Here is a 25,563-nt window from a genome sequence, read left to right on the forward strand (position 1 = left end):
CAGGCCCATCTCCCCCCCCACCCCCCTGGCCTGTGTCCACCTGCCTCCCCTAAAAGGTTCAGAAAAATGTATAGATGATATTGTTATATCCTCCAGGCCCATCTTCTCATCTTATACCCCACGTCAATCCACTCACCTTTCTTTAGAGCAAACAGGTAGTTGCTGTCACACTAGACATCACTTACTGTATTGTTCTGTCATTCACAGGTTTCTACTAGGGCCTGATGCTTTCACCCCCTCCTCCAAACCCTGACCATTCAGTTACAAACAGACATCACCCTTGTCCCAAGAGAAAATATTCCCCCCCCGACAAAATGTAAGCATTCAGATGTCACAGGACAAAGCCCCCAAAAGGTTCTTAGGATAAGAGGTGCTGACAGTTTGTCCTGTGCTATCACAAAGGATGTCTGAATGGTTGTCCTGTGACAGCAGTGGGATCTGCTACTGCTGATGTAGTTTAGAGACTGCCATGCACCTATACCACACATGACCAGGCCTGAGGTGCCTGTTTCTGCTACTCAAGCATATCCTCTACCAGCCTGGATCGCCTAACAGGCTGTTACATTCCCCCCTTTCCCCCTGCCATCTGGATTCTCTAGGCTGGGGTGGCCAACCTGTGTCAAGTATGTCACAAGCAGCACAGAGGGTTCCTGTGGTGCACAGCAGATAACAGACTGGGCAGGGAGCAGAGGACATCCAATCAGACCACAGAATAACAACCAAAAGCAGCAGATTGGGGATAGGAAGGGGATGGGAGTGGCACTTGTGGGGGGTGTGGAGCTCATCTTGTGCCATCCCTGCCAAAAAGGTTGGCTCCAGGAACACTGGACTTTCCTCAGCCAGAGGCTTCACAACCTCTGTGGACATAATGATTCCCACTAGTTTTTAAAAGCCATGACCCCGGCCTGTGTTACTCTTAACATACTACAAAGCCCCAGAGATGTTTTCATCAGTAGGCATACACACTTGGGAGTTGCTTGGTTTTTTTCCCCAAGGTTGTCATCATCACTGTAACATCATCTACAAAAGCAACTGCTTTAGGAAAAGTGGACTCAGGATGCAGGTCACAGAACATGCTCTCTGCCTTGATGCCCTCCCTGTCATATGGCGAAAATGTACAATACCAGGCTAAGATACACACCTGTCTCACCTTTGCTCACAAAAGAATTGGGTTTGTGCCATCAATCTGTAATTCAGTAGCTTACTTGTGTCAGCACAAAGTCTGCATAGAATTTGAAGAGAAGGTGGCATCTTGTATTTCTTTTATACCCCTTACAAACAGCCATGAGCCACTCCATCAAAAGGGCTTACCTCTGGCCTAATAAACAAATACATCCTTTCCTTTGGCCTCTTGCTCTGCTTTAAACACCCATCTCAAAGCTCAAAGCTGACAGTTTCAGCAGCATCTCCCTTTAACCATGCTTTACCAAGCCAAGTGCATCAAGGAACAATGCACCCCCTCCCCACCAATAGTGTCTGCAGCAACACCTATGAAAATGATCTTAACATCTGTTTGTTAGTGAAAATATCTATCCCCTTTTGTTAACAGAATCAACATTCCTGTTGTATCATTTCTACATCTTTTCTGTGAATCTTTGACTCTTGTGCTTTTACACAAGCTAGAGAACTATTCCTGCACTGCACTTGGCGTACTTATAAGGTCTATTTTAAAGACCCCCCTCCCCAAACAATGGTCAGATACACCTGTGGGCTCTGTTGTGTCCTGCATGAGTCCCTTTCTTTACACCAGTGATTCTCAACCAGGGTGCCATGGCACCCAGAGGTGCCCTGAGATCCTTTCAAGGGTGCCATAAGATGCTGTATAATATTAGCACTGTTTGATGTGCAAACATGTTCACAAGATAAATTCAGAGATTTCAAATCGGAATACATAGTGTTAAAAACATTCTGGCCTGCTATAGTGTTTCTGAGTTCTTTGCAACAGAATTGCTCTAGTATTTTTCTGTAGTCAAAAAAAGTGTGTTAAAGAGCTGGCATTTTCTGAGGGGGGCCTCAAATGTAATATAACAGGTGCATAGACTCTAAAAATGTTGAAAACCACTGTCTTTCATAAAGCTTCTGTAGCCTAGATTTATGCCCCAATCTAAAAAGAGCAATGACTTTTGTGGCAGAGGAAAAAGAGTATGTTATCTCAATCCCAAGGCTATTCAAGGCTCTACCAAAGCCAACAATCCCTCATTAAGGAGATCTTTGAGGCCTGCAGCACCTTTCCCTTCCTTTCCAGAACTTAGCTTTCCCACGACCTCCACCTGTGATGCCCATTTTAACATCTCTTAAACCCCACTATTTCATCTGCTTTCTTACATATCCAGAGGGGCACCTTGTGGCCTCAGGGGGCAAAATACACATTTTCTGTTATCCTCAGTATCCAACCATAGCTGTTCCCTTCTAAGACAAACCCCTTCCCTGTGCTCCCGCTTGCCACAAGTAATTAATGTGTACCCAGCTGTCAGACATCACTGCTGACTACATCTGTATCGTTGCATGGGCACAAAAGTGCAAAATGAACAGACACCAGGCATTTACAGCATGTCTTTGACTACCCAATGTACAAGATACACACTCTCTCATCAGCAATGCTCACAGAGCTAGGTCAACAGATAAGCTGGTAGGGATGCCACATGCCATGCAAATCACAAAACTATACTTGCTTGTCCCTATTCCCAACTCACTCAGAACTTCATCCTACTGGGGCTAATATAACTGCATGGAGTTTTAATCAGTTCTCCAGTAATTCATGCCAGACCAGATAAGAAATTGTTGCCTTTTTGATCCTTGGCCTCAGGTGCAGAAATGCTTCTAAGAGCTGTCAGTCTCCCTTGCCCAAAGGCATGAGCTACCCAAAAAATGTTTCTAATCAATTAATTTATCCTAAAGTAAAGGTCTGTCTCTCAGTGCCCCAGCAGTTGGATCATTGCCACCAGGTCCCACAGGGGAAACTGCATCCCCTTCAGCATCAGCTTCCCCACTAAGGCATTTCCCCCCAGCACGTGAGTGACTGCATAGCACAATCAAAACTATGAACTTTTCATCAGCTAAATCAGCTCCGTCTGGAATAGGCCTAACACTGGCTGCCTGTCTTCCTCTTGGAGAGTGCCATTCCATCACTGCTAGCCTCCTGCCTTTCCTGTCTAGAAACATGAATTCTACCATGTGATGATCATGTTCTCTTTTGTTGTTCTTCCCCACATTTTCATCAAGTCTCCCCCACCATGAGATCTCTTGCCTCCTCTGGTTGTGCCATTCTTCTGGTGTGGTAGAGGCAAGGAAGAAAGAGATGGAGGGGAAATGGGGGAATTGCCCACCACCTTTATCTTCACAGCTTGATGTCAGTGCCCTATGACAGGAGAATAGCATGTATAGTGCCTATTTTTTTAAAAAAGGGACAAAAAAGTGGTCCAGGTACAGGCCTGTCACCTTACTTCAACAGTAGCTAAGGTCTTAGAGCAGATCCTAAAGAATAGTCATAAGACATAAGGAGTAAAAAAAAAAAAAAAAATTAAACAAAAAATGTTTTGCCAGCTTTTGATCAAAGCATTTGATAAGAGCATGATAGTGCCAGACTAATGTCTAATTACATTTAATGTCTAATTTAATGGCAAGGACACTTCTTGGTTAAGAAGAATGCAGGGCACTCATTTATTTAGACTTAATTTAAGTTTTTGATATTATGTCTTGTGGGAAAATAGTTGCTAGCATGGTGAGGTGGGGACCAGTGCTACTGCTGTGAGGTGAGTAAGGCACTGGCTCAAAGGGAGACTCCAGCTGACTACCCTGAAAAAGTAAACTGTGTAACTGGAGAACATTTGCCAGTGCTGTTCTATAGGGATTGGTCCTGGATGACTCCTGTTTATCATTTTTATTAGGTACCTCCATACTGGAACTAGATGCATCTTGGTAAAATTGGGAGGGGGCATTGCCAATGCAGAAGAGGACCAGATCATTATACAAGATGTAGATAATCTTTTGCATAGAGCATGAAAAGTGGAATGACGCTTAATAACCCGAAGTGCAAAGTCATGTACTTAAGGATCAATTATAAGTACTGGCAGTAAAATGGGGGTGCAGAGATTGAAGTCAACAAGGGAAGATAGCAATCTGGGTGTACTGGTTGATTGCAAGATGACTGAACTGCCAGTTTGACATACCTATGAAAAAATGCCAGTGCAATCCCTAGGATTTGTTATGTTGGTAGATTTACTAGAGACAAGGGGGCACTAATAGAATGTAATGGTAAGACCCCATTCAGAAGAACCCAGTGAGCAGTTCTGGTTGCCAGTGTTCCAAATGGATAAGCTTAAACTGGAATGGATACAAAGAAGGGCCACTAAGATGGTTAAGGACTTTTTCTTATGAAAACATAGAAGAGCTTGGCTTGTTGAATTTAAAATGGAGATTGAGAGGATATCTGATCATCACCCTTTCTTTACAAATACCTTCACAGGGGGAATACTGGGGAAGGAGAAAAGCATTTTCAACTGAACAGCCCCCCTCCCTCCCACCCCCATTGGCTAAGAGCTGGCTATGTAAAAATTTAGAAATTATCTTCTAATTTCCCATTTCTAGTCTACCTAGCAGCATCATGAAGCTTTGGAATGGTCTCCTGAGCTGAGCAGTGGGGGCAAAGAACCTGAACTCAGTAAGATCATGGAAGGGAGGGAATGACAGGACAGAGATTCTTGGTTCAACAACCCTTTTTTACTATGTGGTAAGTGTCTGGCAATATCATGCTACGGGGCGTTTGCTGGTTGCCTGTAGAAGCAAGGAAGGAAACTTTTTTCTTCTCTCAAATGAGTGACTTCTGGAGGAAGAGGGGACTGCATACCTCTTAAGGATTTTGGCTACAGCAAAGGCCAGGGTACACTGATGTACAGGGTAAACTGCCACTTAAAAAACCTAAGCTTCCTGGCTGGAGCACCTTGGTCTTCTTCCGAGGATCACAAGTAATCAAATTTGTGGTCAGGAAGAAAACCTCTTCCTAAGTCAAAATAACAAGGACTGTGCGATTTTTTAAAATATTCTTCTGCAGAAAAGGAGGGGATGGTCCTCTTTCTAGAATCTTCTCAGCAGATACTAACCATTTCCCTGCAAGTGCAGTGGCAGGATGCTGGCAGGTGTCTCCTTCAGTTCTGCCTGTGGCATGCTGTAGGGCAGTTTTGGTGCTTCTGGTATTGTGCCACAGACTTCTGTATGACAATTTGAAGTGGCAATTTTGGGAATTCTGAAGGCAACCAACTGCTTATGAACCCAGGGGACTGTTCTCTATGGCCCAGGAAAGGCCCCCTCCAATCTGACATTTGCAAGGTGATCTGTTGCAGCGGTGAGTTGTACCTGCTCTGTCCTGCAGCAAATACAAGCTAACCTCCAAGAAGTTATCAGTTATTTCATTCTGAAGTAAGCTGCCTTGGTGCAGCTTAGAACAGGAGCAGACATGCAGAATGATTACAACAGCTGAGCTGACACATTCAAGAGCAGTAAATCCCCTCTCCTGCCCCCTTTTAGATCAGTACAATCGTTTCATCTGTGTACAACCTGAAACAACTTGCCCTGCTCCATGCCTGTTTCCAGCTCTGTAAAGCAAGATAACAGTACTGTCACTATCAGACTCACCCTCTCAGAAATGATGGCTTCATTTTTTGAAGCCAAAGATTTTAAGAGCTGCTTAAGTATTTTCAATGGCTCCAGGTACACCATCATCCTTCTCAGTTTCTCGAGGTAACTCATTTTCTCTACAAGAGACAGCTCCAGGGGACCTGTATCAGACCAGAAGAACGTACTCTGTTCAGCAATCTTGGCAATCTTAATAGGAAAGTTGGCCTTTCCTCCAACACTGTTAGAAACCAGAGAATGGAACAAGCTTGCAATGTGGATCCCAGCCACTTGCTCCACTGCTATACAACACTGCACAATCCTCAATTCACAGACAATAAAAGAGCTTCTGTCTCTGCTCCAGTGTGTGCAGTAAGGGGAAAAAAAACAACAAGAAAAGGAAGTCAGACTGGCTCAGAAGGAGACTGTGGCTTATGTCCTTGAAGATAGGGGATAGAAGTGACAAGAAATAATGTCCAGAGTGTATTCTACACGATTCCTTTATGGCTAGCTAGAACATAGAAATCCAGACACACTTTCCAGCTCCAGAATGCTGCTAGACAAAATAAGCTTTTCTACCATGTTGGAAACCACCCACATCATCTTCCTCCTGCAAAGAGGAGGAACAAACCACCTACAGTAGTTGGGAAGAGAGAGAGAGTTACTCAAGATCAACCAAAGGTAGGGCTTTGAATGAGGAGACCTGTAGCAGAGTTGAAGTAACTGGTACTTGGCGCAAGCTGTATATACTTCTTTCCCAGACCTGTGGAACGGCACTCTGTGCCCAAAGGTTTGTCTAACCTCTTACCCAATTATTAAGTTGATTTAATAAAAGTGATCACCTAACAAATGTGTCTGCTGCAGACCTCGCTTTTCCAACAGAAAACCAATACAGAACACAGAGGTTTGCACACACAGATTCCTCAAGGGATGTGCCTCTATTCCTTACTATTGAAACAGCAATCACCAAATCCCAAACCTGGAAGAATGTGGCTTATTATAGCCAAGACACTGTAGACTACTTACTGCAGCCATGATCACTTGGGCATCAACAAGCAGCAAAGCCAAAAAAATTTGCAGCTGCAGACTAACCTTCACGGTCTTGGGACAGACACCCTTTCTGGCTGGTTAATAAATCTGGTGCAACCCATAAGGAGCACAACCTCATGCACTTCTCTTAACAGATGCATCTCTTGCAAGCTAAGGTGGGGCTGAAGGAATCACATCAGTTTTATTTTGAAGTTTTATACCTAGGCTGTATTAGACCAAGGCGTATAAACTGGGGTACAGGAGAACTGCCATTGGTAGTGAACATTATACACCGAGCTTTGAGTTTTGGTGAGGAGAGAGCTCAGAAACCCTCAGCTAATAAAGCCCATCAATAAAATGCATGAGAGGCACTAAAGCAAGGGGGTACTTAGACCTTTATTTTATCCTTTGTGTATTTTGGCATTTAAGGGCACACAAGAAGAATGCTACTTATGGCCCACCTTATTTCCTGCACAGCTTCCTCTTCTAGGAAGGTGGAGAGAGAAAAAGAAGTCCACCCAGGATACACAAAGCCACACATACACACAAGCCCCCCTCCCCTTCCAGACAAAGGGGGTGGCATCATTACACCAAGCAGCAAAGCACTAGGGGCTACGTGTGTCTTGAGGTGGTGGAGGGGCAATGAAGAGACACTCTATATAGAAATTTAAATCCATTCCCACACCCCTGTCCACTTATGTCCATAGGGGCCCCAGCTCCCCCCTACCCCCATTTATTAGGTCATGGAATCCAGGCCCCAGTTTTGCAGCAGTGGCATAAATGGAGACACAGAGGTGGAGGGGGAGAGGATGAATGTGCCCTGATTCTCTGTACTTATCCTGACCATCTCCCCCTGCTCGTGCTGTCAGTTTGCTCCCCCTCCCCACGCTGCAGGAGTGTGTCCTAGCTGGGGATCCTCTGGTAGAAGTAGATGTACCCAAGATCCTTGGGGGGTTTCTCAGAGGCGCACACTTTCTGGTCATTGAAAATCACCCACCTAGAAACATAAATAGAAGGAGAACTTAAGAAAGACAAGTTACGTGAGCCTGTCCATCCCAGGTTCCAGTGTCCCATTCCCATCTCCTAGGCAGCATGATGGCCCTGTCCCTTTCCTGTCCTTCTCTGGTGACAAAGGCCACTTCCTCTCTGGAAGACTAGGCCACCAACACATAAATCTGGTTCTTTTACAACTCTCTTGCCTCCTCAAGGCTGCTCTTACCTGCCATCTTTCTTTATGTGACAGACATAGTGGCCACACATGGTGGAAGTGCCCATGTGGCTGACGAAGGCAAATAGCTGATACTCTGAGGAAGTAAAGGGGAAAAAGGTGATTTGACAGAGAAAGGAGAGAGGGATTACATACCCCAAGACTATCATGCAGCCATCTCTAGAGAAGAGCTTTTGTCCCAAGACTCCTTGGAGAGACCATTAAGCATCCTTGACACTGAGGAATACTTGGAAGCCAGAATGCATCATAGCTGAGGATGGGACTGATGTAGAACTAGATGACCTCAAAGACTGGGGGGAGGGGGGAGAGAAGAACTCTTGCAAAATCCCCTGCCTGCCTTCTCCTTGTACCCAATGTGTGTGGCAGGTGGAGGAGGGGAAACCCATAAAGTAGACCTGGCTCACACATGTGCTATAATGACTTGGATTCTCCACCCAGCACAGAAAGTAACAGTTTAGTAGCCTGGGCATTAATCCCTCTAAGATTTAGCTACTAGAACTCAAGTTCTGATGGTGACGGAAGAACAGCAGCCTCCAAGGCAATTAAGAGGAGAATTGGGGGAAGGAAACAGAACCCTCCTCACCTCCTTTTCACTAGATACCACATTCCTTTGCCTTTCACTCATCCTTCTGATGATTCCCAGACTATGGGAAATAGGCCCCATGTCCCACTGGGCACAGACCCGCTCTTTCCACCATGCTGCCTCCCTCAACAGCCAGATAGACTCCTAAGTGCTAGAACCTCAGACAGAGTAAAGCCTGAGGGTTAGAGAAGAGCTGAGAGGAAGGAGAGTTAAACCCCATGGTCAGAGACCAAACACCGAATTCCAGCTTCTAAGCAAGGGAACTCTCCCCACAGAGCCAAGGAAGGAAACAGCCATGTCCTTGCATCTGGGACTCACTTCCAGGTCCATCACGCACTTTGGGGCCCACAGGAACCGATTCGGAGATTGACTCAGCTGCTGAACGCCCTTCTGAGATATCCATGGCAGCCTCTGCATCCAGGTCATCAATGTGACTGAAGATCCAGTCCACAGCACGCTCCAGACTGTTATTCTGCAGCAAACAGGGAGAGACTGAGACATCTAGAACCCCTCACCTTTCCGAGTCCCTCCTCCTTCAAGCATACTATCCCACTCACAGCCACAAAAGACTAGGATGTAGCAATTCAGAGGGACTGTCCCACTATGATCGCATCCTTGCCCCTCACCGTGGCTCTAAGTGCTTTCATAGCCTGGTCCCGGGAGAAGCCCATGGAGACAATGGTGGCCACGCTGTCTTCTGAAGGGGGGTCTGGACAGATGATGGTGGAGCCTGGTCCACTGGATCCAGGAAGAACCAGAGGGTTGGCAAAATCTGAAGCAAGAAACAGAGCATAAAACTTGAGTGGCTTGTATTTTAAGGCCTAACCTACTGCTGGGAGAGGCTGTAATGTGCACCACATTGACCCAGGGGTGAAGGCTTCATTGTGATCATATGTTCTCATACCTGGATCATCCATGTGTGACATGACCCAGTTCATGGCAGCTTCAACCCCACTGTTCCCTGTGTAGTAAACGGCTTTGCGGCAGGCATCCATGGGAAAGCCCATCTCTACTAGCTGGATAATTACTGACTCATCCAACATGGGGGCTGTGAGGAAACAAAAAGATCAGAGCTCTCCTACTGACCCCCACCCCTTCGTGTGGGAGAGAACAAGCAGGGCACACACACAATATTGTCCATATCTCCTGCCTGACCATGGCAACTTCCCACATTAACCTTTTCTCACCTTCTACAGAGCTCTGGGGAAAAGTGTTTTTTCCTCTACAGCACACAAGCCTCCATTCACAAGGCATCTGCAGGGCATGGAGGGGCACAGTTCCCCAGCCAGGTGCTGCCCACTGAGCCCTGGCTCCTCCTACCCAAGCTCCACCATTAATGCAACAAAACCCCTCTCCTTTGTGTGAGTCCCGACATCTGGAAAGGCACTGGGCATATCCCAAATCTCTCTCCTCCTTGGCCCAACCCTCCATAAGCTCGGTGCAAAAAAGACTGTTGGAGTTGCCAATATCCTTGCCTAACGAGCATGCAAGGTGACAGCTAGCAGCCAGGTGGCAGAGGGACAGGAAGACAGAAACTGAGCAGGAGGAGGAAATTGCTAGCATGGGAAATAAGACACAAGGAGAGCGAGGGAGCGAATCAAGCATTAGGAGGAAAGGAGAAGAGTCACTAACATGTCGGAGAGGAGAAGTGAGGGGAGCAGAAGGAGTCGTCGTCCTCGTTGCCATAGAACCCCAGGCTACCTTTGGGCTCATCTGGTGTCACCAGTGGGGGTGCTATATCCGGCATCTCCTCTTCACCGTCCTGTAGACCCGTCCCCTGCAGTGCAGAGATGTCCAGCTCCTCTGGCATTTCAATGGAGACATCTGTAAGAGAGATCCTGGATTAGACCCTGTCTGATGAGTTCAAACAAAACACAAAGATGAGATTCACAAAAGTTCACAAGTTACCTGGAGTAGGGAATTCACTAAGGCAAGGGTGGGCAAAATATGGTCTGCGGGCTGGATCCTGCCCACCAATTGATTCTCTTTGGCCTGCAGTTGCTCCTCTGAAGGAAAACTGTATCTGGCCTGCAGCTGCCCTGGCTTTCAGCACCTCTCACCCTTTTCCCTTCCCCATACCATAGGTAGCTACAGCAGCAGCAGCAGCTCCAGTTCCAGTGGCCAGGCAGCCACTCTCCTCAGCTGCCTGCCCCACTTCCCAGCCCACAGGGTATACTCCAAGGTAGGGGGTGATGAGATCCTGTCCAGACTTCTGTACAGCTCCAACCCTGTGGCTGTTTGCAGACCAAACAGGCCGGCCCCTGGCAAATTGAAGCTCAGGTAAGGTTCCTCCCACAGTCAGGGGAGGGGGTGTAGAGGGAAGAGAACCAGGAGCTGCAGGTCATCTGGGCTCTGCTGAGCTGGGACCTGGTAGGGGTGTGGGCACTACTAACACGGTGCTGTGCTGTGTTCCTGCATGCTGCTTTGGGTCATGCCACATGGGTGCAGCTAGTGCGGTTCCTGCCCAACCTTGAGCCCCTAGTATATGGCTGGGTCAAGTAGGAGCTGCACCAGCTGCTCTACCTGCACCCAGGTGGCCCAAAGCAGTACACTAGAACACAGTGGCACCAGCCAAGCCTGGCCCAGCTGTGTACTGAGGACTCAGGGCAGGGGAGGGGGTGCAAGGAGAGCTCCAGGGAGCTTGTGCATCTATGGGGCCCTCAACAGCTCATGAAAACTTGTTAGAGTGGCCCTGCAGCCCAAATACTTGACCATACCTGCACTAAGGCATTTTGTTACAGCGACACTCCCCCACCCCGTACTGACCCCAATATAGCATCCTACTGGGGTAAAAATGAGGATGGAGGACTTGGCTTTCACATCACCTCATACTTCTTACCAAGCTTTTTGGGCACCCAATCCAGGCCAAAAGTGAATTTCTTGATTTGGATCACCAGGTAGTCTGGGAAGGAGGCAAACCGTGTTGTCCTGAAAGACAGAGATATCTCTGGACATGTTCCCCTTCATTCTGTTAAGTGGGGTTGACGGTAAGGGGAGACTGGCTGGTTCGAGAAGAAACTGAGGCACAATATGCACATCCGCTGTAATCTGTGTAACATTAAGGAGATGCCACTATGTTGAGCTCTAGGCACTGCACACAGGAACACTCTCAGGAGGTAACACTTTGAACGAGAACTTGCTACAGCATTTCCAAAACTCTTAGGATGGAGACACTCTTTAGAAGAATAATACAGATTCCTTTCAACCATGTCATGTGTCAGGTCCCAATTTATAGAATCTGAACTGAGCAATAATTTAAAATGCATCCTTCCATGTTTATTTTAAAGGAATGTTTATTCACCACAGGATGTTAGGAAATATTTGAATATAACCATTATTCAAAACTAAAGTAGAATGTTAGCTGAAAGAAGCATTACTAGCTTTATTTCTTCAAAGCAGTTATTGCTACAGGAAAATACATGTTTCCCTAACAACATCCCTTCCATGGGCTTAGTTCATTCCATAATGGCAAGATCTTCCAAAAAACAGCACTTTCTTGACCCACTCTAGCTGCTATACCACAGGGGCAGATGCCAGATTTATGAAGTGTGCTGCCTCAATAATTACTTTCTCAGCAGTACTCATGGCTACTCCTTCTAGAACAGTGGGCTCACCTGAGGCTATGCTGTTTTTCATAACCTTTGTTTCTGACTTATTGAATTAGTGTTCTAACTAGATTACTAGAGGGTTCTTTGCACCTGACTCCTTGTTTGGAGAAGGAATGTCAGTGGCACTAAACAGATCCTCCATTCAGATTACACAGATCTTTCTTATGCTAGTTCATTATGATACATGTTTTTACAGTGAAACAGTTAAAGCTGACATTTAAAAAGCATCTTCACTGGTATCTGAGTTAGCATCCACTGAATACCAGATGGCTTCTACATCAGAGCTCTGGGTTCAGACTCTGCCAACACAAGCAGATACTGATACACTGAACATAGGAATTGCCATTTACTGTATGAAACCATAGGTCTATGTGACATGGGATACTGGGCAAGATAGTGGCAGAAGGTGGATACTGAAAGGGAGAGAGAACAGGATATGAGCAGGGTTTTTCCCCCCCGTTCCTCTCCCGCTTGCAGGCTCCAGCATTTAAGGTCTAGGGAGTTCCAATTCAGACACTGTACCCCTAATACCTGCGCTCAATAGCTACTAATGCACCTTTCCTCCAAGAATTTGTTCAATCCCTTTTTGAACCTGGCTAAACTGTCTGCTTCCACAACATCTTGCAGCAAAGAGTTCCAATCTTTAATGGCATGCTGCATGGAAAAAAAAAAGGTTGCTTTTGTTTCCTTCTATGACCCCTAGTTTTTGTATTGTGAGATGGTAAATAAATCTCCAATTATTTTTTTTACAACATAGTATTTTGTAAACATTTATCATGTCCTCCCTCAATCCTCTTTTCTAAACTAAATAGACCTAGCTTCTTCAGTCTCTTCTCATATGGAAGCTCTTCTATACCACTAATTTGCCTTGTTGTCTCTCTCTGTATCTTCTCAAGTTCTTCTCATCATCAGGGATCCGGGTTTTCTGTTTGCCATAGAAAAATGGAATAAACCACGGATTTTACTTTTTACTGGAGGTAAATGAGGATTTCACATTTTACCAGAGAAACCCATGAATTTTGCAGTTTTGCTATGAGCCTCTGCAGGCTGGCAAGAGTTCCAGCCTGCAGGGACGAAGCATCTAAATGCACATGGCCCCACACAGCCTGGAGAATAGCTCCCACAGGCAAGTGGGGAGGAAGGGGGGAAATTGAGGCCCCCATAGGGAACGAGGGAGTTGGGCAGGGCAGGGCACTGCCCAGCTGAGCAGTGCCTGGAGCTTGGGACTTAGGGCTGCAATGTGTGGCCACAGGGCCCCAGAGGGGAGTGGGACAGGCCACGGGTGGCCCATCTAGGGGACAGTGGGGATCTGTGCCCCCCAGATCTGTGCACAGGGTGGGGGGCTGTGCGCTGCCTGCTTCAGGCTCGGGCTCTCGCCCTGCTGCCCTGCGGCCTCTGCGCCCAGCGTGCATGATCTGGTGCTCCAGGGTACAGCAGAGCTGCACAAGAAAGTTACCTGCCACTTTTTGCTCCACAGTGCCCAGGCCCCTGCATGCAACTCCACGCCACCACCCCCACTGCACCCGCACAGGCAGGGGACAGTAGCGTGGAGCTCCTGCCCTGTGCACAGATCTGGGGGATGGGTCCTCCTGCCCCCCAGGAGTGCACACAGCAGAGGAGAGCCATCCTTCCACCCCCACCAAGCCCGCAGCAGGCAGGCGGTGGTGGGGGGTGGAAAAGGAAGGCAGGCTCTGCTGCAGCATTTGAAGACAGCCTTGAAGTGCTACTTGCTTCTGGAGTCTGGAGTCAGACATCCTGATGACATGGCTGACCCAGCAAAGTTAGTGTTGGATCATTGCCTCAGCAGGTGAGTTTATGATATTTGCTTGCAAGAGGATGCTAATATTGGTACATCTGTCTACCCACTGGATTCAAAGGAACTTCCACAGGCAGCATTGATGGTACTTCTCCAGCAACTTAAGGTGTCACCTGTATGCTGTCCATCTCTCAGCTCCATACAGTAAAGGTGGGGATTCATGACTACTCGATAAACCATGAGCTTGATTTTGGATCCACTATCTTCAAACACCCATTTTCTCAGGTGTCTGAAGGCTGCACTTACACATCTGAGATGATGTTCGATTTCTTCACTGATGCCAGCCTTCTGTGAGAGATGGCTTCCAAGGCACAAAAAACCTCAATTTTTCTCCAGTCTCACCGCGAATTCAAGTTACTGGAGCTGGGGACTACTCATTAAGAGCTTGTTGATGGAGGACCTTAGTCTTCTGAATGTTAAACATCAGTCCCATTTCCTTGTATGCCTCGGAAAAGTCATCAGTGATTGCCTGGAGGTCTGCTTCTGAGTAAGCACATGCTACAGAATAGTCAGCATACTGGAGCTTGATGACTGAGGGTGGGGTGGTCAGCTGAAATTAGCCATCCCATTTGGTAGTTTAGCTCCACTCAGACTGGTTAATGGTCAGATATTCATGGTCAGCTTGTTAATGGTCAGATGTAGCACTGTGGTAAGGGCCATCAACAAGAGCGTTGGAGTGATGATGCAGCCTTGCTTAACTCCTGTCTTAACCTCAAAGGGATCTGTAACAGACCCATTATTGAGAACCACTGCTGGCAGAGTCATGAAGCAGGCAAAGAATGGTGACAAATTTTGGAGGGCATCCATACTTCTAAAGAATGCTCCACAGTGCTTTTCAGCTGACAGAGTTGAAGGCTTTTGTGAGGTCAAAGAAAGCCATGTAGAGAGGTTTATTTTGTTCCTGGCATTTTTCCTGCAGTTGGCAAGCAGTGAAGATCATGTCAGTTGTGCCTCTTGATGCCCTAAACCCACACTCAGATTCCAGGAGCTCTTCAGTGAGTGGAAGGAGACTGCTCAGGAGGGTTCTTGTAATGATCTTTCCTGTGGTGGACAGCAATGTGATCCCTCTGTCATTTCCACAGTCAGACTAGTCTCCTTTTTTAAAGATCCTCACGGTCATGGTGTCCCTGAAGTCATCTGGGATTTCCTCCTCATTCCAAATCCTTAAAATGAGGGCAGAGGGCTGTAATGTGAGCTTCTCCCCCTCCTGCTTGAAGATTCCAGTGGGGATTCCACCCGCTTCAGATGCCTTGTCATTCTTCATCTGCTTGATGGCTTTCCTCACCTCATCAAGGGCTGGAAGGATTCCAAGATCATTTTTGACTGGGCGTTATGGGATGGAGTTGAGAACACCCTCGTCAACAATGGTCTCAATTGAAAAACTTTTTGAAATGCTCTTTCCAAAAGGCATGGATGGCTCCTTTTTCCTTGATTAGGTTTCCTCCATCCTTAGGGCTCAAGGGGGGTAGTACCCGAGTACTCTGACTCTAGACAGCTTTGGTGGCACTGAAAAAAACATGCATATTGTGGATGTCAACAAGATGCTAAATCTCCTTTGCCTTGTCTTCCCACCACGTTCTCCATATCGCAGGTGTTCCTTTGGACCCCCGCCTTGGCTTGCTGATGATTCAATTTTGTTTGCTTGTAATTGATATCTTTCTGGCAAGCACAAAAGGTCTTGCATTTGCAATTGATCAACTTTTGCATCTCTTGGTCATTCCCATCAAACCAGTCTTGATGTTTCTTGGTAGAGAAACCAAACATCTCTTCACAGGTGCTGATGCCAGTACACTTGAAGGCACCCAAGTGCTGCTGACATTCTCCCACTGTTGACTGAAATTTGCCAGTTTTCCATTGAGGCACTGGTGGTAAAGGTCTCATTTGATTGGGTCCTTGAGTACTTTGATGCTGATTGTCTTGTGGGCATTGCTTCTACCGCAGCTTTCATTTAGGAGCCAGTTTGAATAATATAACTGAGCAGATGAGTCTGTGATCAGTCCAGCAATAGTCACCTCCTAACACAGCTTGGGTGATGCAGACATCTTTGTGATCCCAGGCATAAACTATGAAGTCTTCCATGCAAATGGCTTTTCCAGCATATTCTAGTTCTTCTGTATCCTTTTTGAGGTGTGGGGACCAAAACTGGGCACAGTATTCAAGGTGCAGATGCACCATGTTTTTATAAAGGGGCACAGTGAACTTTCTGTTTTGTTCACAATTCCCTTAATAATCCCTAACATTGCAAGGTGGGGGGGGGGGCGGCACCAGATTGAGGCCCCCACAGTGAGGGAGGGAGTGGGGCAGGGCCTGGGGGTGTTGCCCAGCCAGGGTGGTACATGGGACTCGGGGCCGAGGCAGGGAGCAGGATGGAGCCACAGTCCAGGGAGCATGGGGGCAGCTCTCCGCCACTGCACACACCCCTTAGGGAGGGGGAATGTGGGTTGCCTGCTGTGGGCTTGGGGCTCTCCACTTTGCTTCCTTTCCCTTAGGAGCCCTACCCCCCTCGTCCCCTTTGAACTAGAGCTCATTCAACAAGCGTTAGTTAAAAATACCCCCACTGCCATTTTTAAGCGCTGAGATTGATACATGTGATGCAGGAGGCTGCTGAAGCATGCCAAAAAGGTTTCTGTCAGTACTTTAAAATACAAGGCATCAGCAATAAATCAGCAATAAATTGGTTACTGGATTGGCATTGGCTGATATGGTTGGTTAATAATCAGCTATCAGTAACAGACAAGAAAATCTTTATCAGTGCACCCCTAGATGTTACCACATCATAGCATATAGTTTGGGTTATTTTTGCTCAAGAGCATCACTTGTCCCACAATGTCCTCATGGGGAACTGCGGCCTCGACAACCCTACAGTCCGATGGCTGGTGAACTGGCTCTGAGGTCAGACCAGAGTGGTAGTCGACAGAACTGAATTAACATGGCACATAGCGATCAGAGGTGTCCCCCAAGGCTCTGTTCTCGGACCTGTACTCTTTAATGTATTTGTAAATGATCTGGACTCTGGTGTCAGAAGCAGACTGGCTAAGTTTGCTGATGACACCAAACTATGGAGAAGAGTATCCACACTTGAGGATAGGCTGGTGATCCAGATTGACCTCGGCAGGCTCGCAAGTTGGGCAGATGAAAACCTGGTGGCATTCAATATGGAGAAATGCAAAGTGCTCCACCTTGGGAGAAAAAACCCACATCACACTCATAGGCTCAGCAGTACTACACTCACCAGCACCATGACTGAAAGAGACTTGGGGTCATGATTGACCACAAGATGAACGTGAGCCACCAATGCGATACCGCAACCAGCAAAGCAAACAAAACTGTGGCTTGCATCTACCGATGCATCTCAAGCAAGACCCAGGAAGTCACCCTCCCGCTGTACTTGGCCTTGGTGAGTCCTCAACTGGAGTACTGCATCCATTTCTGGGCTTTGCAATTCAGAAAGGATGTAGAGAAGCTTGAAAGAGTCCTGAGAAGAGCCACACGTATGATCAGAGGGCAAGAGAGCAGACCTTATGAAGAGAGGCTGAGAGCCATGGGACTCTTCAGCCTGGAGAAGCGCAGGCTCAGGGGTGACTTGGTGGCAGCCGGTAAGTACATAAGGGGTGTGCATCAGGAACTGGGAGAATATCTGTTTACCAGGGCACTCCAAAGAAGACGAAGTCTATTGGTCAGGCCGCAGTTGGGAGTACTGCGTCCAGTTCTGGGCACCACACTTCAAAAGGGACGTGGACAACATCGAGAGAGTCCAGAGGAGGGCCACTTGCATGATCAGGGGGCAGCAGGGCAGGCCCTACAAGGAGAGGCTATGAGACCTGAACCTGTTCAGCCTCCACAAGAGAAGGCTGAGAGGGGATCTGGTGGCCATCTATAAACTGGCCAAGGGAGACCAGCAGGCAGTGGGAGAGTCCCTGTTCCCCCGAGCACTACTGGGAGTAACAAGGAATAACGGCCATAAGTTGACGGAGAGTAGATTCAGGCTAGATATCAGGAGGCACTACACTTCAGTGAGGGTGGCTAGAATCTGGAACCAACTTCCAAGAGAAGTAGTGCTCGCTCCCACCCTGGGGGTCTTCAAAAGGAGGCTAGATAGACACCTTGCCGGGGTCATTTGACCCCAGCATTCTTTCCTGCCCATGGCAGGGGGTCAGACTTGATGATCTGCTCAGGTCCCTTCCGACCCTACCAGCTATGAAACTATATAGTCCAATGGTCACAAACTCCTGGAAGACTGTTTTAAGCTGGACATAAGGAATAACTTCTTTACTGTCTGAGTCCCCAAGGCCTGGAATAGACTCTCTGCAGAGGTGGTGCAAGCACCTACTCTGGACACCTTCAAGAAACATTCTGATGCCTATCTTGCTGGGATCCTTTGACCCTAGCTGACTTCCTGCTCCTTGGGCAGGGGGCTGGACCCAATGATCTTGCGAGGTCCCTTCTAGCCCTAGTGTCTATGAAATCACTTTACACACATCTATGTTGAATTACATCCACCATTTAGTTGCCCATTTACTCTATTGCACTAGATCTTCCTGTAGTTCCTTACACTGATGCCTATCTTGCTGGGATCCTTTGACCCTAGCTGACTTCCTGCTCCTTGGGCAGGGGGCTGGACCCAATGATCTTGCGAGGTCCCTTCTAGCCCTAGTGTCTATGAAATCACTTTACACACATCTATGTTGAATTACATCCACCATTTAGTTGCCCATTTACTCTATTGCACTAGATCTTCCTGTAGTTCCTTACAGTTCACCTTGGTCTTTACCACTGACAAATCTGTGTCATCCACAATTCTGGCCACCTCACTGCTCACCCCCTTTTCCATATCATTTATGATTTTGTTAAATAGCACCGGTCCCAGCACAGATCCCTGGGTGACCCAGTTGTTTACTTCTTTCCATCCTGAAAACTAGCCATTTATACTTATTCTTTGTTTTCTATCCTTAAGCCAATTTCTGATCCACGAGTGGACCACCCCTGTAATCTCATGACTACCTAACTTAATTAAGAACCTTTAATAAGGGTTCTTGTCTAAAAGCTTTTTGGAAGTCCATATATACCAAGTCAAGTGGATCACCTTGATCTACCTGCTTATTGACACCCTCAAAGAACTCTAGTAGGTTGGTGAGGTATGATTTCCCTTTGACAGAACCTTGCTGATTTCTCCCCAGCAAGTCATAGTCATTCATGTCTTGAATGACTGACTCTTTTATTATTGTTTCTATCAGTTTTCCAGGAATGGAAGTGCACTAGCCTGTAGCTCACTGGACCGCCCCCTAAGCCTTTTTTTAAATATTGGAGTAGCATTGGAAAACCTCCAGTTTTCTGGTAGTGAAGATGTTTTTAGTGGTAGGTTGCATGCTACAGTTAGGAATTTGGCAATTTCTGCTCTGGACTCCTTCAGGACCCTAGAGTGAATGCCATCAGGTCCTGGTGATTTGCTGCTTTTAGTTTACCAATTTCCTCTAGGATCTTATCAACCAAAACCTCTGTTTGAGTTAGCTCCACAAACCTGTCCCTTGAGAGGAGTAGACCTGGTGTGGGAATCTCCCTAACATGCAAAGAATGCATTTAGTTTCTCAGCAACAGCCGTGTCATCCTTTTGGGCCCCTTTCAGACCCTGATCATCCAAAGGCCCAACTCCCTGACAGGTCTTCAGCTTCTACTGTATTCTAAGAAATGTTTATTGTTATCTTTTATGTCTCTAGCCAGTTTCTCTTTAAATTCTCTCTTAGCTTTTCTTACTTCAGTTTTACATTTAATTTGCTCGAGTTTGTGCTCTTTCCCCCCCACCCCCTATTAGGATTTGGCCTTTCACTAGGGAGGCATTTCCTGAGGACTGACCTGCCACAAGGAGCCCCACCACACCATCCTCCCCAGCAGGGTGTAGTTTTAGGTCATTCCCCAGAACCAATGCAGGCCTACTTGCCCTGGTGTTTCTTCCTCTCACTAGGCTTTCTGATGTTCCTCCTGAGCTGCTTGCTCCTGGGCACTCTGACACAGCCTCCTCTCAAACACACGTTGTCAGTCCCTGGCCCAACTCACTCCAACCCCTTATAGGATGCCTCCCATCCAGAGGCTGTGCTTCATCCCCCTTCATAGCAGCCTGCATGCTGGCTGAGCCCTACCCTCTTTTGGCTGTGATGTCGCCCACTAAAGAGGGAACCTTCAGCCTCTTCTCGGCTCTGGCCCTGCCAGTTGGCATGTCAGTAGCTCTCCGCAGCCCTCGCAGGCTGTTCGCAGTCAGTTCAATTGCCCTTAGGCCGTCTGGTTCTGGCCCCCTTGCACTGACCAGTCGAGGGTTCAGACAGTTAGTCTGGCAGCAAGTGACCTCTCTCTCTACTCAACAGGGGTCCCCGCTCTGGGCCCCACCATAAATCAATCAACTCTCCTGGGCTTGCCTAAAATCCCAGAGATCTTATGCCTGGCATCCTATTACTCTGCTGAGCTCATGAGCCCCTGGCCTCACCACTAGCTATATTGAGGGGCTTGCCTAACCCCTCAGTAGGCTCACAAGCTGCAAGCCCTTCCTAGGCTGGCCTCGCTTTCCCTAGGCTGAGCCATCTCCCCAGGGCTTGGGACCCCACTGGGTCCCTAGGAACCTCCTTCTTCCCCATAATTCCTACCCTGTCCTCTGGAATGTTCCTGGGAGCACCAGTACTCCGTCCAGGAGATGTCACTCTAGTGGCATCCCAGCAGCAACTACTAGCGCTGGTCCTCAGGCCCTGCTCTTATACTGAGGCTGCGCAGCCCTGCCCCAATCAGGCAGCCTCCTGGCTGTCATGTGACCACCTGGTTGGCTCTGCAGTTACCTGCAGGCTGCCTCACAACCTGCTCAGGCCCTTGAAGTGGCAAGCACCCAAAAGGTATACCACACACACCTCCCCCCTTAAAATCCTTCCCAGGGAATGGTCTCTCTCTGCCATTCCCCGCTGCAGGCTCCTCTCCCAGAGCCTGGTACAAGACCATACAGTGGCAAGCACCCCAATGGTGCTCCACCAGTTTCCCTTTTAAGTTAGACTACTGTGATATTTTGTCATCTTCCCTTCCACATGGATGTCAAACCCTACTACACTGTGGTCACTATTGCAGAGCAGCTCAATAACACTTGCACCAAATCCTACGCATTACTTATGACCAAAGATCCTGGTTTTCTCTGATAACCCCCCCAATTTTCAGATTTATGTATTAGTGGCGTTTCATTTTAATCCCAGAAAAAGGTGGATTTTAGGTTACTTTTTTTAATCCAAAAATTGGGGATTTTTTTTTTTTTTTTTAATCAGAGAAAACCAGGATCCCTGCTTATGACTAGGTCAAGAATGGCCTTTCCTCTTGTAGGTTCCAGGACTAATTGCTCCAGCAAGCAATTTTTATAATGTCAGGTCTCTGCATCCCAGTCTGAGATTCAACTGACCCAGTCTTTATGGGTAACTGAAATTACCCATTATTACTGTGTTTTCTGCTTTCATAGCCTCTCTCAACTTCCTTAGAATTTCTAGCTCACTGCTGCCTTCCTGGTCTCTGGGGAGCAGGGGTGGGGTGGTCAACAGTGTATCCCCAGTTATACCTTTTTTCTACTGAAACATGGAATTTTTATGCTCAGAAATACTGTGGTACCCATCTTACTAGTTAAAAATGTCTACTCTATACGATTCAATACAGTCTTTGATAGAGTGCCACTTTCCTCATCAGTATGACCTATTCTATCATTCCTGTATAATTTGGACCCTGGTACAGTGTCCCATTGATTTTCCTCTTTCTACTAGGTTTCCAAGATACCTATTATGCCCATACAGTTAATTACCGCTAAGTATTCAAGTTCCCCCTTCTTGAAGCTCATATTTCTGGCATAAGTATAAAAGCACTTATACTTTTTATTGTTGCCTGGTTGACTACTTGAGTGGGATATTTTAATCAGTAAATCTATGTGTTCATTCTGATCTTCTCTGTACTCCCACTGTGTTTCTTATCCCTATTGTTTATAGCTTCACCCCATAGCATATGTCAAACTGGTTACATTTGCTTCATGTTCTCAAGTTAGCTTGCAACTTCAACATACTTAATAACACAAGGTTCTGAAAAAACAAACAAATGCAACTGCAGTTCCCTCTGCCCAGGCTTGTAACTCTTTTACGCTTTGGGAGAGATTCGTTTTAAAAGTACAATTCAATTAAGGACAGTAGAATTTTGAAGATGGGGTGTCAAAAGCCAAATTTATAGCCTCCTATTATAATACTACAGATGCTGAAGCACAGTGCTACAGGCTTCACGCAACTATCTTAAACTTTGCCCACTGTAATCCTCAAGAGAACGTGCAGCAAGACTCAGCCCAAGGTAAGGAGTTAAAGAGCCATCCGCAGTGCTGAAAGGGCTTCACCCTGGCTAACTTTTAGGGACCTACTAGCTCAGAACTTTGGTACATAGGAACCCTGGGTAAAAGTCCTGCACCAGGTATTGCAGAAGAAGGGTTACACCGTTACACACCTCACATCTTTAGCCTACCCTGCTCCCCACCAACCAAACTCACTTGAGAGCCACAGACTTGGCCTGCAAAGCTGTGCTCCAGAAGTCATCCACCTGCTCCGGAGCCCCATAGGCCTCTAAGCAGGAGCTGAAAGGCACCTTGGCTCGGACCAGCTCAGGCAATGGCTGCTTCTCTTCCTCTGCCTGGCGCTTCTTCTCTTCATATTCTAGTAACTCATCTATGGAAGACAGCACAATAAAAGACAAGCTCCACATGCTCACAGACCCCTGACATTCTGTTGGAGTCTCACAGGCTAGAGTCACAGCAGGGGAATGGCCTGGTTCTAATTTCAGTGATGGACACCACCTCACCATACTGATGAAGTGCAAATGTCTCTGGGGAAGGCCAGCTCAGTTCCATGGAATGAGCAGAAAGATTTAGTTGCATGACAGCAGGGTGTTCAGATCTTTTAGGGATTCCCCACCCTAAATTAAGGAAAGGGTTTGATATCCCCACTTCAACCACTCTCATGTTACTGACCTTTGTTGAGTGCAGCATCCATAGGCACAGGCAGCTGCATAATGTAGTCTACACGTTGAGTGTATTTCACCTTCTCTGTGGCAAGGCACTTGAGCTTCTCCTCCACTAGGAAACGGAAGACCTCGTTGGGGTTCTCCGAGCTGCGGCAGTTCCTCTGGCAAGTGAAAAAATGGAGATGGCTATGCTATTAGGATGGCTGGATAAAAAAAAAAAAAACTACAGAAGCAGCTGCCCACCGTTTCCTGTAACTGTAGGAGCTGCTTCTCCAGCTTTCACCCTCCACTCAGCCCCAAAGTCCTGCCTAAAAGCAGGTGCATTGCAGCTGTGGAATCAACCGTAAATAAAAAGGCTCTGGCTCACACAGAGGTACTGACAACACCATCTCCACCAGGAGCAACCACCAGTGTCCCAAACTGCTAGTTCTCTGTCACTTGGTGCTTCAAAACAGTGGACAATTCCTCTTTGTTGCTCCTTGTCTGCTTAAAGTACCAGCCCCATCCACTGCACCTCAAAAATGGGAAAGGCACCTTCCCAACTGCTGCACCTTCTAAGAATTTGGAGGGAACTTGACTTCATCTTTACCTCCACCATATTAATGAAGTGCAAGAAGAATTCCTGGGCATCTTGCTGACGATTAGTGGAAAATTCTGGGTGCCCTTTGCCAACAAGAGACTTAAACATACGCGGAGCTATGCCATTCTGCACACCCTGGAAGAAAGGAGGAGAGAGAGAGGGGTGATCATAGCCTTCCAAGTGTATGTCCCTGGAGTGTGTTCCTGTCCAGTCCTTGCCACATAGTTTATTAGGAGCCTGTGGCCTGGCTGAGCCTATGGAGCCTCTGTAAGAGATTTTCCCCTTCCCCCTCCATCCAAACACTTTAGTGCATCTGAAATGTAGCAAAAGAGGTTGGGCTAGGTGACCTCCAGCTCTACTTTTCTATGATTCTACAATCCCCTCTCCCATGAGGACACTGAGGTCCTAGTCTTCACCTTCTGGTCTGGTTGTTCCCCATCTGCAGAGGCTGGTTTTGAATACTCTCCTGAAAGCAGTCCATGTCCCAGTTTGGCTCTGGAATGACACACCAATTCCTGTTAGTGTTGAGCTGCTCATTGCTCCACTGCCTCTCCCCCTATTCCTCCCTAGCTTCTCGTCATGTCTGGAATTAGTTCAGTTCACCCTAACCTCAACACTTAGATGGACTTGCCCCAGATAACCTTGCAGAGTTCTGCTCCCACAGACATTATTTCTCTGTCCCATCTTACATTGCTATCCTAAGACTTGAGCAATACCTCCAAAAGCCTTAACTATTCCTTGAGCAGTGGGTAAGAACATTAAAGGGACACTCTTGCCTCCTGATGAAAAGCAGCCATTGCTGGGCTGGGATACAGCAGTGACAGCTACATCTCACAGCAGCCAGGAAAGAAGCCACATATTAATTGGGTCTGCAAAGGTTACCAGGGAAGGCTCAGTGGAATTAGCCTGAGTCAGCACTGGCACCAATGGGAGCAGGCTTCACCCCTCCCTCACTAGCACTCTGATCGTATTTCCCAAAGTGAGAGACTGAGAAATGTTACCAACCTCTCCCCCTGTTCCTAGCTACCCATGCATCCCAATCCATCCAAACCCTGCCCCTTAGCAACTCTCTCCCACTCGCCTGCACAAAAGCTTCCCTTCATAACCCAGCCCACTCTCCCACGTGCCTAGAAGTTCCCCAGGCCTCCTCAACCCAAACACCAACTACCCAGAACTGACAAGGTACCTACAATCCAGACCGAGCAGCTCCCCACGACTCAGAGTTCCCCCTCAGCTCTGAATTAGTTTCTACTCATCATCTTCCAAACTCTTCCCCTTCTCAACAACCATCAGGCTCAAGAGTACTTTTTTTTTTTTTTTTTTTTACTGCTAGGGTTGAAAGAGCAGATATAGCAGAAAATATGTACATGCAGTATGAAGCTCTCCCAGAAAATCCTGTACTCCCTGTTCTGTACTTCCTCCCTGTCCTACTGCACAGCATGTCACAGGAAGCAAAAGCAAAGAGCTTTTTAAATTGCCTGTGTCAGACTAGCCCCACCTAAACCTCTCTATTCTGTTTTGCTGCCAGAAACCAACTCTGCAGAGCCCAAAGCCATCTGCTGACAGCCAGGTAGAGTACAGTTGCCAGGAGTCCCCCAGTGGCAGCACATGGTACTGTACTCTGCCAATTATTGCTTGGGGGGTGAAGGGGGGGGGAGGGGAGGGAAGGGAGGGGAGGAGGGGGACCAGGGGACACACAGGCCTTATGTTACCCTTGGGAACATGTTCTTTTCTCTTTGGGGTATCACACCCAGCATTCCAGTCAAATCTCAGCTCTTGGAACTTCAGTGATCAAAGGATTAGCCAGTTCATTAGTAGGATCTACTTGCAACATGGTACCATCTAAGCCTACATGAAAGAGTAGTCCTAGGAAACCCAGGTTTACCCCCAGCCTCTCCCCCTCCTCTCTTCAGTGCTCTACATACACTTGGGTGCTGAAGTCCTGCGTGGGATCTGCTGGTGCATTTTGGAATATCTTCTCCAGCTTGTCCACATACCTGCAATACCAACCAGAGGCAGAGGGGACATGTGGATGCATCCAGCACAATGAAGGTCCAGGGTCTATGTTCCCAACCATGCAGAAGACCCCAGCAGTAGCAGATTTCA

At 47.3% G+C, this 25,563-nt stretch overlaps 1 protein-coding gene across 2 annotated transcripts in view; it reads right to left on the bottom strand.

The window, feature by feature from the left end:
• Positions 1-7,011: 7,011 nt before the first annotated feature.
• Positions 7,012-25,563, bottom strand: part of USP5 (ubiquitin specific peptidase 5) — a 24,595-nt gene continuing 6,043 nt past the window's right edge. The window contains exons 8-19 of one of the 2 annotated variants that reach the window (XM_014526483.1): positions 25,383-25,454; positions 23,874-23,952; positions 23,467-23,592; positions 22,885-23,038; positions 22,408-22,582; positions 11,290-11,378; positions 10,152-10,274; positions 9,355-9,498; positions 9,077-9,222; positions 8,769-8,922; positions 7,859-7,943; positions 7,012-7,636 (exon numbers count right to left, since the gene is read on the bottom strand). In XM_014526483.1, coding sequence (XP_014381969.1) covers positions 7,543-7,636; positions 7,859-7,943; positions 8,769-8,922; positions 9,077-9,222; positions 9,355-9,498; positions 10,152-10,274; positions 11,290-11,378; positions 22,408-22,582; positions 22,885-23,038; positions 23,467-23,592; positions 23,874-23,952; positions 25,383-25,454 — 1,441 coding nt within the window. In that variant the 3' untranslated portion in view covers positions 7,012-7,542. Of the gene's footprint in view, positions 7,637-7,858; positions 7,944-8,768; positions 8,923-9,076; positions 9,223-9,354; positions 9,499-10,082; positions 10,275-11,289; positions 11,379-22,407; positions 22,583-22,884; positions 23,039-23,466; positions 23,593-23,873; positions 23,953-25,382; positions 25,455-25,563 lie in introns of both variants that reach the window. The other variant, XM_006037051.2, reaches the window with a different exon arrangement.

This window comes from Alligator sinensis, unplaced genomic scaffold (genome assembly GCF_000455745.1).
Source record: "Alligator sinensis unplaced genomic scaffold, ASM45574v1 scaffold1800_1, whole genome shotgun sequence".
Classification (NCBI taxonomy): Eukaryota; Metazoa; Chordata; order Crocodylia; family Alligatoridae; genus Alligator; species Alligator sinensis.